This window comes from Actinia tenebrosa, unplaced genomic scaffold (assembly GCF_029948245.1).
Source record: "Actinia tenebrosa isolate PJP-AT-01 unplaced genomic scaffold, QUT_ActTen_1.0 PGA_scaffold8__29_contigs__length_14323225, whole genome shotgun sequence".
NCBI classification, from domain to species: Eukaryota; Metazoa; Cnidaria; class Anthozoa; order Actiniaria; family Actiniidae; genus Actinia; species Actinia tenebrosa.
The window spans coordinates 12,890,912-12,904,493 of NW_028292585.1; the positions used below are offsets into that span (position 1 = coordinate 12,890,912).

General features: G+C 37.3%; 1 protein-coding gene across 1 annotated transcript; it reads left to right on the forward strand.

The window, feature by feature from the left end:
- The first annotated feature begins 93 nt into the window (after positions 1–93).
- Positions 94–12,286, forward strand: LOC116299353 (protein dispatched homolog 1). Its single transcript, XM_031707999.2, has 8 exons — positions 94–334; positions 3,973–5,492; positions 6,158–6,382; positions 6,985–7,110; positions 7,760–8,027; positions 8,562–8,689; positions 9,411–9,497; positions 10,187–12,286. The coding sequence occupies exons 1-8, from the start codon at positions 277–279 to the stop codon at positions 10,832–10,834; spliced, it is 3,060 nt and encodes a 1,019-aa protein (XP_031563859.2). The 5' UTR covers positions 94–276; the 3' UTR covers positions 10,835–12,286.
- Positions 12,287–13,582: the final 1,296 nt, after the last annotated feature.

A 13,582-nucleotide genomic window follows, 5' to 3' on the forward strand; every position in this document is an offset into this window, starting at 1 on the left:
CATCGCCCTTGTAGACGAGTATTGCTCTCTTGGTCAAGTATATATTTTATTGTATTAAAGCGTTGAGCTGTATAATTATAGTGGAATACTGTTTGTTCTTTATAATTCCACCACCTGGCTACTTGCATCTCATTACAACACCATCTGACTGAGCTTAGTAACACTGTTCTCTTTCCTTCTTCTTCTGCTGAAAACCAGATCTTCATACTCATTTTCTCGGGAATGATTAAGTAAGAACCATTGAAAGTTTTATTTTTCCTTTGAAACAAGTAGACGATGGCTCTGGAAATTGCTTACTGCAGGCTTGTATTGAAGCGACCCAAACTCTTATTTGGTAAGTAAAAGTCCACGAATGAAAATTCTAATACGTCAAGTCAAGAAATAACAGTTTAAGCTTCTTCGATTGTCATATATAAATTGCATGTTCACCTTGGATTATGACTGAGTTTTGTATTTAGAAAATCAAGGCAAAAATATAACTCGAACGTGGAAAAACGCAGAACTTATCCGCGTGACCGTATCATGGATAATTTGGACAAAGAATGGCTTTATACTTTAGGTCTTCGTCGAAAAACATGTCCAACGTACCTGTTTTGTACCTTATTCCGTAAACAATCTAAATTTATCCTGTAACATAGTATTATTTTCAACCGGAGGGATAAATTTTTTTTTTTCGATTTGCTGATATTGCGTAACAGCCCGAACCTTTGCACCTGCAACCGAACGAATGATTCTTCATTTTTCTTGTTTCCTTGCAATAACATCTTTGCCTTTAGATTATTGTTCCTCTAGTTCTTAGATCACGTTAATCTGTGCTTTTTTAACAGTTTTAACTTTTTACAAGTAAATCTTTTTTTTTCTCTCAATTTTTATAGTTAATATTTAGATTTTTGGAACCTATTTTCTGGGTTAGAAGAACAATAAATATGTTCAATTTAGTTTAGTAAATTTAACATCCCATATAGTTTTAACTTGTTTTGTTCGTATTTGCTTTATTATTATTAATAGAATCATATTATTATTATTATTATTATTATTATTATTATTATTATTATTATTATCTGTCCTCGACCATGCCTGCGTAAATTCACACACAATATTTTCATTTCTTGGCCCGTCCGTTTTTTTCAACTAGTTTTTCCTTCCCATCTACGTGAAGTTTGTAAAAATAAAACTTTCAAATAAGTGCATACATGGTAAAGGTAACACGGATTGATTTGTGTATTTTTAAAATCGACTGTACAAACTTGCTTATACGACTGTAAGTTCAGCTAAAACTTGCCTCAAGGATATTGCAATACAGTATACTTTTATTATGTGTGAGGGAAAGTCGTACCGTGTAAATCAGTCTTAAAATAAAGGGTTTCAGATTATATTGTCCTGATGATCCCATCTTCGGAAATTGGATTTTTTTTTTCCAGTTCCATTCAAATTTCAGTGTGAAACTAGTGATAAATCAGCTTCTTTTGAAACAGCCCGAATTTAATTATATTTAGACAAATCTGAACAATATCAATAAATGTTTTTTTCTAATACAAGTGGCAACTCATATTAACCAATATTTTCTAATTATAGTGCGAAAGAAAATAAGAGTTTAGCACTATCGAGAATAGACAGATGAAGATTCCCGTTTTTCCTTCCCATAACGGCAGAAATGTTCATCGTTTTCTCGTATTTCGCTTTAACTCGTAAACGTTCTCACCAAACACAAATATTCATTTGTTTATCTATCTTTACTGGCTGGTTTCGCCTTTACCGTAAACGAGAATCTTTAACTCTCTATTAAATCTTAAGATCCAATTGAAATTTAGAAGTCGATTTTTACTACGGGAAGAAAACCGAAAAACTCGGAGAAAAAAACTTGAAACACAGGAGAGAGCCAACTAAAATCTCTACTCACATATGACACCAAGGCCAGCAGGATTAAGGATCGAAATATTCAAATATAACAAGTCTCAATTTAGATTAGAAGATGTTTGGTTGGGATGATGGATTTTACCGCTTCTTAATTGGTCCTGAGAGATGCAATCTTCTTCCACCAAATTTTCTCAATCAGTAAAGCAATGGTTGGCCTAATATGTTTGGCTTTGCCTTCAACCAAGGCATTAAATTAAACGAAAAGTAAATTAATATATTTGGACTTCTTTCAATACACAGCGACTATAGTTGTACTGCGTTTTTGCTTGAATTTTCCTGTTCGCTTGTATTATTTAGTAGCACCGATTCTTAGCCTCTGCCCCTTTTTTTTTCAATAATTTATATATTTTCCTGATTTTAATTTTATCGAGCACTTTTATCTAAATTGGGCTCCCTGTTACTTACGACAGAAATTATATATTTTGTGAAATACCGGTTCCTAAATAAATATAGTACGCGGGGTCTTTGTTTTTTGTTTGTTTTTTTTTTTTTAGATTGCTTAACGTCCGTGTAAATAGAAAAAAAATAGAATTGTTAGGCTTTTATGGGTGAAAGAAGAACGAGGCCCTCGTTTGTTAGTGAAAGTTCCACTTGAAATCTATCACATTTCCTGCCTTCAAAGCCAAGTAAAAACATCTGTCTCTTGCTTTAATGGCAAGCTTCGTCAATTTGGTCATCTTGAGTTAAAAGGCTAGCTACTACCTCATGCGTAGGTTAGGAAGGACATAACTAGTCTTAATTATACTATTCTACCAATCAACGTGTGGAATATGGAATTATGTATGGAATTATGTCATAAGGCAATCAATCAAGTTGTATATCGTGGAGCTCCATGCGAAACTTAAAGAACCCCCTTGTCCGAAAAACCTTAAATTTCAATTCTAGAAAATATATTTTTATCTGAGAGATATAATATTTTTTGCGCGACTCTGGAAAACTGATCAGATGGCGCGTTTTATTGCCGCAGTTTATTGCGTCTTGATGTTCTCGAGTTTGGTCACAGAAATCAAGCCGGCTCTAAATTTCCGGCAAAAGTCACAAAGCATAACACAAAATACTAACGGTGGTACAAAACATCTAAGAACTTTTGGATATTTTGAAATTTAAAAATACAATTATTTTATGAAGATGATTTATGATTTATATAGCGCCATTTCTATATGGATATAATCAAAGGCGCTTTACATTGAGTATTATCGTTGCATTACTGATGCGACACAGGTAGGAATAGAACTTGCATGAGCGAAGATTCTGACTGGCCGCGACAGCGTAAAAAAAAAGAATGGAAACTGATAAGTATTTAAATTTTAACCAAAAAAATTTTTCTGGTCTATTTTAAACCTTAAGATTTTGGCTTGGCAGAATTTTTTAAAAAGTCTCAGCTCTGGAAATATGATAAATTTAAAATGGAAAATGTATTATTTTAATTTGACGCATCATTTAAAGTTCATTCATAGCATTGATTTATGATTTATGATGATTTATATAGCGCCCTTTAATATGTGGATATAATCAAAGGCGCTTTACATGGAGTTGTGAATGACAGATTGCTTTATGCAATTTACAAGCATGAGAGATGGTTAGTAGGAAGTGTAGGCATTGAGGGTGGTCACTGCCAGGGTTTCTTTTTACGTCCTCAGTGGTTCTTTTATGTCCCCCATTTTTACTGTAGGTTAGGAAGGGTTAGGAGACAGGGCCTACGGTTTAAAGTCCTTGTCCGAGAAGACTTGAAGGCCTAACCATTTGCAGATATTATTACAAAGGCAGCACCTTCTCCTCAGTTATTTTAAGACCCTGAGTGTTGGTCCGGCCGAGGCTTGAACCACGACCTCCCGCACAACAGACCGACGCTCTTACCAACTGAGCTAACCGGGTGGCGGTAATTGATGGTGGTGTGCGCATCTTCTCGTCGCTGTGCGTCAAACGTTCGGTATTCAGTCCTACACTCACAAGTAGCATATATAGAGCTTTAAGTTATGACGTAAAAAACTACACAAATTAGAATTTTTTATTTTTTGGACTATTATTAAAAGTGTTTGTTTATTGTTTCGGCAGCTTTAACCCTAGGTTGTCACATCATGGCTATCTTATTCACTGGTCTTCTAAACTTTTCTGGTTACGACATCTTGCCCGTTGACTTCGCGCAACTTCCAATGCAGCTTGAAAGCGAAGATGTCAAACTTCAAGGAGACGCGTGGAAGTTTGCTGCAAGTGACTCCAGAATGACATGGATTTTCAAAAACCCAAATGACAAGCAAGGAATAAGGGCGGCAAGGCATGAAGTACTGGAAGTGTTCTATGAGAATAAAAATGGCAACAACATTTTTACCAAGGAAGCTCTAGAAACTATTCAGGTTTTCGAAAGAAAGCTCTATAATAATTCAATATATCAAAAGGAATTGTGTTTAATGGATGAAAATAAGCGGTGCTCGCTTCCCTTTTCGGTGATACGGTTTTTTGACGGTACCTATCGACATTTCAATCCGATTTTCTTTGATCCGCAATTTCAGCAAATTCCGCAAGTTCTTAAAGCAGCCAACGTGTTGATGACATCCTCGATGAGCTACCATCTTGGGAAGGACTTCAAGAACAGCTCCAATGAATTAACTTCTCCAATCACTAGGTCAATCTTTTTTACAGGATTCCCCTTTGAGGGATACGCTGACACCCATGATAGACCCATGGACCAACTAGACAAGGCCCAGACACTTGCTGGGGATGCATTTGGTCTCATCTTGGATGATGCATACACAAATGGAGTTGGTCCTCTCAAGATTCACTACCTCATGCAGACGCTGATGATGAGTTCGGTTCAAAAGCAAGTTATCTGGGACTTACTTCTCGTCTGTGGAAGTGTCGTTTTCATATTCCTCTTCATGATCTTACAAACGCAGTCGCTCTGGATAACTGGTTGGGGCGTGTTCAGTATTTTTTCTTCATTCTTCGGAGCTAACATCGTTTACCGTATCCTCTTAGACTTTCGCTATGTCGGGATCTTTCACGTTCTCTCGGTGTTCATCATCTTGGGTATCGGAGCTGATGACGTTTTTGTCTTTTATGACACTTGGAGAGCATCCAAGGAAAAAGGATTCCCAAACCTTCTTCAGCGCTTCTCGTACACATACAAGCACGCCGCTGGTGCTATGTTCATCACATCCTTCACCACATTCGTCGCATTTTTGACCAACGTTTTTTCTCCGTTACTCGCTGTGTCGAGCTTTGGTGTCTTCTCGGCACTCATAGTCATGGTGAACTATGTTTCTGTCATTCTATTCTTTCCAACTGTTATCATCACTTATGAACTCTACTGGAAAGACTGGAAGTGGCCATGCTTCGCATGTAGGACCAACAGAGTGAGCAACAGTGATGAAAATAAGGAAACCGAGCTTGTCCAACAGCAAGATAAGGAGAAACGAAGAGATGCTACACTTGTTATCGCTAACTTTATAGGGGGGCCTTTTTACGAAAAGGTTATTGGTCATAAAGTGGTGCGATGGATTCTGATGGTCATAACGATCTCTTTTGTCGTTGTATCGATTGTATTCGCGGTACAACTTCAACCAGACGATGAGCAGGTAAATCTATGATAATAGAACTTCAATATCTTTATTGTTAACCTTTGCCATTTGTTTAATATATGCACACTTTACAGTATACAGCTACTTCAAAAATGGTTGATGAAGGTTTTGTTGCATGTTCGATGTTCCATGTTACATGCTGCATTTTCAGTGCTTTTTGCTTACTAATCTTGAAAGGTATTAATATCTTGAAGTAAATAATGTCAACTCAGAAGCAAATATAGAGGAAAAACGTACAGACAAATTTTAGAAAAACTAGACACTTCACTGATGGTATTTACAACGTCCCGGGCTTGATATGCAACATGCAACATTTCTTTTGAAATAGCAGTACAGTTATTACAGAGGCTAAATTCTCCGTCCTTAACTAATGATAACTTTTTGAAATAGTGGAGGTGGGGGGTGGGGAGAAAAAGCTAGAAACATTTTCATTTTTTAGAAGAATAAGTACTATAAAAAGAATAAAGAAAAGAAAGGAACCTTGTTTTACCTCCAAACCTTTTAAAAGTTAGTCTAGTTCTCTGAACGGGGTGCACAAATTAAGATTTAAAAACAGACATCTTTACATTTGCCTATTTATTTCTCACATCTTTTATAAAACGTTAACTGATCCATATTCACAAACGTGTACCTATAATATATTGTCATATATTGTCCTTTAGATTGATATCATGGGACCTGGAACCAACTGGTACGATGTCAAGCGGCTTCGAGAGAATGCATTTAATCCCAGTGAGGAAGACAAGTTTGTAAAAGTGTATGTTGCTTGGGGACTGCAAAACCAAGACCGTTCTTCCTGTCATTTTACAGATTACAAGTGTCCGGGGAAGACCGTATTGGATAATGGGTTTGATTTCAGTCCACCGCCCTGTCAGATTGCTTTGCTGGTATGAATACTCTAGTCACTAATACTCTGTGTTGCTCTGTAAAATATTCGTGTGTTCCAGTGAAGTTCTACGGGTCTTGGGATTGTGTAATATTCAGCCCTGGGTATACATATCATGTACATAAGGTATGGGGAATGTCTCTGGACAAGGAGAAGTCCAAAATGATTCTGGGATTCAAACGCCTTCTGAGTATTATGAGTATTTCGTCCCTCTCTCTTGCCTGTGATTAGATGGCAGAACAATAAAATTCCTTTGCTCTCGGAGATTGAATTCTTTCTCATGTAAAACGATTGTATTGTTCCTGCCATCTAACATGGCTGCCTTCGCGTGGTGGTGGAAAGCCTCTATACCTAATGTAGGTGAAAAGAGGATTGATTATTAGAGCCTTACGTCATTGTTAGCCATCCACCACTAGTCATCGGCTGAATAGTTTGATCCCTATATATGGTCAGATTCCATTTTGAATAGTAACTACAACCTCCCCTCTCCTTGCCTTTGAGCAGCCATATTAGACTACGTAGCGTAGCATTAACTGGGTACTGGTTCACTATATATCACCAGAAGAATCAAAGGATATTACACCTTTCATGCTTTTTATTCAGGCTTTTTGTAAGAACTTTAGCAGCTTACAGAGCTCAAAAGTGGAAGAGCTCAAAATCCGTCGTCACCCAGTTACCAACCAACCAGTTGTTCATTGTTTCGCCGAAGCAATGGATGCCTTTTTACAGGTTAGTGCTAACAGAGTTCTCGTTTACAAAGAACGTGAAGCGTCCGTTGACAAGTGAAAAAAATCTTTATGATCAGAGAAAAGGAATCGCAAACATCTCCAAGTATTAGGTAAACATAAGAGTATTTGTCTTTGTTAGAAGGTTTGCAAACTGGTAAAATGATGTAGGGAAGCAATAAGAATGTGTCATGTCTTTCTGCGTTTGCGGGAGATCTAGCCAGTTGATCTGAAATAATTATGACATAAAAAATGACACCACTTCAAAACTGAGGTCTCTTAAGCCTGTGAAAATTGACCAGTGAAAAATATAAACTTTTTTCCGGTCCTGTATCCTAAAAAATCGTGCGTTCTGATTGGCTATTTGAGCGGGCGGTATTTTCTCATATATGTCCACCATTGGAATAAAAATATCAAAATCTTTAACTATTGTGTCATTAAGCGCTTATTAGCAACGTCATTTTTTATTTGAAGCCTTGCAAATTCATAATTTCAAGAAGAAAAGTGACACCTTAGTTTTGCAATTTTTTTCCATTCACGTTATTTTCAATCGAGGCTAAAATAATTCTCAGATCAGCTGGAGATAGATATAACAAATTGTCCGGTTTCTTACAAGGGACGGAACAATAACGGACTCTATTTTTTTCCTACAGCAAGAAGAAAAGAAGATTCAGTATCCAAACAGAACAGACTTAACCATGCCGATAAACCACGATAAAGCGCTAACCCTCATGAAGTACAACCCTCTTCTCTATGACCTAACCAAGGTTACAGATGAATACTACAGGTACTTTGAAGTAGCTGTGGCCAATTGGATTACACGTGGAAACACGTCTTATAACAACACTGATTACAAAAACTACGAAGGAATGATTGGAGGTACAGTGGACACCACTTCACATCACAGTAATGTTTTTCAAGGTAATAAACTCAATTACATTCTTTGGTTTGGACATATAATTTGACGAGAAATATAATAGGTCACTTGCGTTATAGCGTCATTTACTACCACTACCACACTCTCTTATACACTTTCTTTTGTTCAGTTAATTAGCACCAATTGTCTTACTATACTATTCTCATGAGGAAATACAAATTTGAATAAGAAACTTTTCGAAGCACTTTGGTAGTGGTAGTCAATTGACGCCATCATTCAAACGGCCTATTACAAGAGGTCATTGCATTTTTTTTTTTTTTTTTTTTTTAATTGTGTAATCAGTTCTAGCACAGGCGTATTTTTAAACCAGAATTTTCTCTTTTTCCATTCCTTGATTCCATCATTGATTCATTCTTTCATTATATCTTGTATTTTCATCATTTTTTCAACCATTCTTTCAGTCATCTTCCCATCCCCTTATATGTCCATCCACACATCTACCCATCCACTCATCCATCCACTCATCTATCCATCCATTTATTGATTCTTACAGCTATTCATTTATTTCCATTTTATAGGTGGCAAATATGGCAACCAGCTGCTTTACGCTGCAGTTGTCATAGAAACGAAGCTGACACCGAATTCACTTGGTTACGTAGAAGGGATCAAAGTCGTCAAAGCATGGGACGACTACATAAAACAAGAGGTTAGGATTCCTTCGATTTCAAGCAAGCCTGAAGATCAGGATCTTAGATTGGAATAGTCGGAGGAACTGGAGGGAGGGGGGGGGGGGGGAGGTTCACAGCAATAGTTTTTAGACAGCTGGAGGTGGGGTCAACTATTTATTAACAAGTATCAAAGGGGGATCATTCGGTAGCAACCACTAGGAAGGGGGGATCATAAAAATATATAGTGCTTCTTGGGGGGATCAGGTCAATATTGACAGGAATCAAAGGGGGGAATCACTCAGTAGCAACCACTAATAAGGGGGGGGGGGGGGTCATGAAGAAATACAGTGCCTCTTGGGAGGATCAGGTCAATATAGGCAGAAATTGAAGGGGAATTACTCATTTGCAACCACTACTAAGGGGGGATCATTAAGAAATCTTTAGCATCTTGAGCATCTTTAGGGGATTACGTAATCACTTGACAATAATCACTTAGTAGCAATTACTGGTAAGGGTTGGTCATAAAAAATGTAGTGCCTTTTGGGGGGGGGGGGGGGGGGGGAGGGGGGGAGGGGTGAGTCATTTAATCATACTTTAACGTGTTGCAACAAAATTCCTCCCACCCCAAAGCAGACGTTAAATAATCACCGGTCCCTTATGGAATTCAGTTGCTTGATTTCTGGGTGTGTGGAGTAAAACAAACGAAAACTGATTTCCATGCAATGCTTATGATCTAGTCTTCTTTCACTTTCTTTACAGATGAAGTTATTTCCACCTTCTTGTCGTAATGCTTTTCAAGCCACTCCTGAGACATTCAACGCCTGGCACTGGATCAAAGTACAAGAGGTAGGAAGATGTTTGTAGGTGATACGTTTACTTCTGAACGCTAAGAAATATTGAGCTCATTAGTTGACAGAACGCTGCACCATCTCGTATTTTCAATACGGACCCACATTTCTTTGATAGGCGCCCTCTTTCCAAGTCTCATTCGATTTTTAGGGATTTTTAGGGTGAATGAGAACGATTGTCGCTTTCAATAGTTTATGAAAGCACTAGCCTGAATCAGGCGTTCCTTGTTTGTTTTGGTCGGGGACGCCAAGGATTGGCTTCAATCTTCGCCGCGCCTTCATCAGAACCAGCCAAGAACACTTCCAATGCAGGATAGTAAAGCAATGTACAGGCAGCCCAAGCAATGCCTTTGACAAGTCCGTGCGAATGGTTTTCATAGAGAAAATCGAAAGAGAAAAAACAAAATACAAAAACTCTGAATAAATATTTAGCTGGGAAGTCACTTTACCCGTGACATAAAATATACTAGTTAACGTGTAACAGTCAAATAGACACAAAGGGAAACAATGGAATTAGGGTCTACTAATGTGTATTAGCGTAATATCTTTTTCATGGGTTTAGTGATTTCAATCTAATGACATGACGATCTTTATGACTCTCTTATTGATCTTAACACAGAAAGTCGTTTTTATGCTATCAGTCCAGATATTATTCCAGGGTTGGCTAAAATGTTACATGTTTTTTAGGTTCTTGTCATCAACGCCATTCGAGGTGTTTGCCTTGGCCTTGCACTTACATTACCAATCCTCATTGTCATGACAACCAACTGGATCGTCGCTCTCCTATGCATGTTATCCATCGCTTGCATCACTTTGGGAGTCATAGGCATCATTCCAATGGTTGGCTGGAAGCTAGGAGTCCTAGAGTCTCTGAACCTCACTCTCGTTGTTGGGCTGGCTGTGGATTATGTCGTGCACTTGGCCGAAGGTTACGTCACGTGCCCATTCCAATCAAGACAAGAGAAGGTCAAGCACGCGCTTGAACATGTTGGAATCTCAGTGATATCAGGCGCTTGTACGACACTTGGAGCTGCTGCCTTCATGTTTGCAGCCAAAATACTCTTCTTCTTCCAGTTCGGGATTTTTATATTCTGTACTATTGGACTGTCTTTGGTCTTTTCTCTGTTCTTCTTCGTGACGTTGCTAGGAATATTGGGACCACAAGGAACAACTGGATCTATAAAACCCTGGTATAGGTACATAAAAGACAAGATAAAAGGGAAAAAAGCTGGTGATATGCAATGCGCAAGGTGTGATGGTAAAGGGTTCTACTCCTCAGATAACCAGACTGGCCAATCACAGAACAACAACCTCGAAAAGAGTGCACATACTTAGAAAATGAGAAATTTGGTGTTAAACGTGGTGAATTGTGTATAAAAAGATCTGAATGAAAAGTTATTGTAAATAATGTACATTTATAACACTCTAATGTCGATTCTGTAATGATTTTGCCGAGTTCACATATTTAGGTGCATGTGACGTCGTGTGATTGTAAATAATGTACATTGATAACACTCTAATGTCGATTCTGTAATGGTTTTGCCGAGTTCACATATTTAGGTGCATGTGACGTCGTGTGATTGTAAATAATGGAAATTGATAATAGTCTAATGTCGATGCTGTAGGATTTTGCAGAGTTAACTTATTATTTGAGTGCTTGTGACGTTGGGTGATCGTAAATTCAACGGACCTTTACTGGAATGCTTAAATATCCAAATAAATTCCATACAAAATCCAGGCTAACACGACAGAGAATTCAAGACTAAAGTATTCTTGGGATGTTGCATGTGACGTCATCGCCGCCATTTTGGATGACTTTAACCAAGACTTGGTTTCTTTGTTATGTCACCCAGCATGACAGCCATGCCTTTTGTCCTTTTATTGTTAAAGCAATGGAGGGACACCAAGAATAACTTTTTAAAAATTGGCGCTGCTGGCCGGCGTTGTGTTGTTTACTTGTGAGAATTTAATTAAATTTCAAAATTAATTTGAAATCGCACGGGACGCCGATCCAGTCAATATTTTCATCATTTATTTCATGGCTTATTGTATTTTTATTGTGGTCTTTGAATTTGCTTTTATGGTAATCATATTTAATTTTTGGTGGGACTGAATTTGCTTTTGAAGCAGCCGAATTTACTTTTATTCTCTACTTTCACATCCCCATAATGCCTTGCGTCTTTGGGGGATAACCAATCAAAAACCTGTCCCAAATTGAAAGGTTTCTTAATTGAATTTATGCTATATATAACTGCTTTTATCTGTACAATACTGATTATCAGTTTATTCCGAGTTTTAGTCTTACAGAAAATTTATTGACTTACGAAAAAATGTTTAAAATTTACCTTAAACGTCTTCAAGCTTCTATCTTCTTCTGTTTTTTACTTCTTCATTTCATCTTTGGATACCAAACAAGGTATTGTCAACATTGTCTGATCAGCCTTCAGCAAAATAAGTGGGTTTTTACCCTCTGGTTACTCCCCAAAGACGCAAGGTATCATGGGGATGTGAAAGTAGAAAATGTTCATTTGTTTAATCTTTAGCAATTGAATTAATATATTCTAATGCAGGGATTTGTAATATTCTAATCTAATTTATTCATGGTCTTTGGATTTTTAACATGCTAATTATGATGCATTGCGAGCGTCCATTTAACCGAGCGAGGGAGTTTGGAAAGTCGAACTTCTAAAGATAGACTTTTTGTAAATGCTAAAGTTTCAAACTTTTGATGACGTTTGCTCGCCTTCGTACAACATGTACTCATTTTAGTCCGATGAAAACCTAATAAACATCTTATCAAAATACTGTCTTGTACTATAAATGCGGGCTTGCACAAAAGCGCCAATTTGTTTACTTTTCGAAGGGTTTGTAGTGAAAAGTGATTTTATTCAGATATTTTCCGAAGAAAACTTGCAGGAAATGGAGGATTTTTGCTGAAATCAAATCTGAGGCATTAGTTCTAACCTATAAAAGGTGTAAAACGACTTTTTTCTTGCTGTAAGATTTTCTTTAAAACCTCGATCATATCACTGATGGCTTTGTTGGAGCCTTAGCAACACATGGTTTTGGCTCAAACAACATCTAAAAAAAGAAATCAAAACCTTTTTGAAGGACTTCTTGAATTACATACTGATCAAGTACATCTAACCTACCAAATGTCTTATGAATCACGACGATGTTTAGATGTCCCAACGCTTATCAATGCATTTTACCTGGTCAGGGAGACTAAGTTTGGCTAAGCCTTGAAAAACTCGAAGTTTGGTCACTTTAAAAGAAGGAGAAAGGTTAGTAACTGCATTGCATTTGCAAATGATGCTTTGATGTTCTTCAATGAATAAATTTTTTATGACATGTTTAAACAAATGTGTGGAAAAATTCATCAGAAAGATTCTAATCCACGATTTTTCGACTGAATTACGAATTGTTTTGAAAGCAGTGTAGCTCAAAATCTTACAGAACCCTCAAAAAAACGTCTTTCATTTTACTTTTCTTTACGCATTCAAGCATTCAGTTAACATAACTATAACATCGGAAAAATTGTCTCTCAAAGTTCTAAATCACAGTTAACAAATGTTTCGTGAAAAAAACACAGCTACTACACAACAAACCTTTCGATGTTTTTTACTCGAAATTTAGCCGAACCCTTCAAAATAAAGTTCACGTCAATAGAGCTTTTATTCACTGGTGGGGAACCAAAATGTTCTGAAATAAACTTTCTAAAAATTCGGGAAGCTACATTTTTAGCTGATTGAAAACGCGTGACGAGGCACAATCTATAGCCGTTAGTGACGCCATCATTCGTTTCCAGGTAAGGAAAAACACTTCTGGAGGATTTTTCTGGAGCACTTCTGGTAGAATTTATCTTTTCTTCACATTGACGTTTATAGACAATGCATTTTTTCTCTGAGAATTTTCTTGTACAAGAAACAGAAGATAGCAGAAAAAGGGAAATGATTAAAGTTTTCGCAAGTGAAAATGCGCCATCTTTGTTTACAAATTTAAAGTTTCCCGCTTACCACAGGAAGCTCGCGCGCGAAGAAAAACAAAAATCGTACGCATGCGCAGACAAAATTCCCCTGCTCA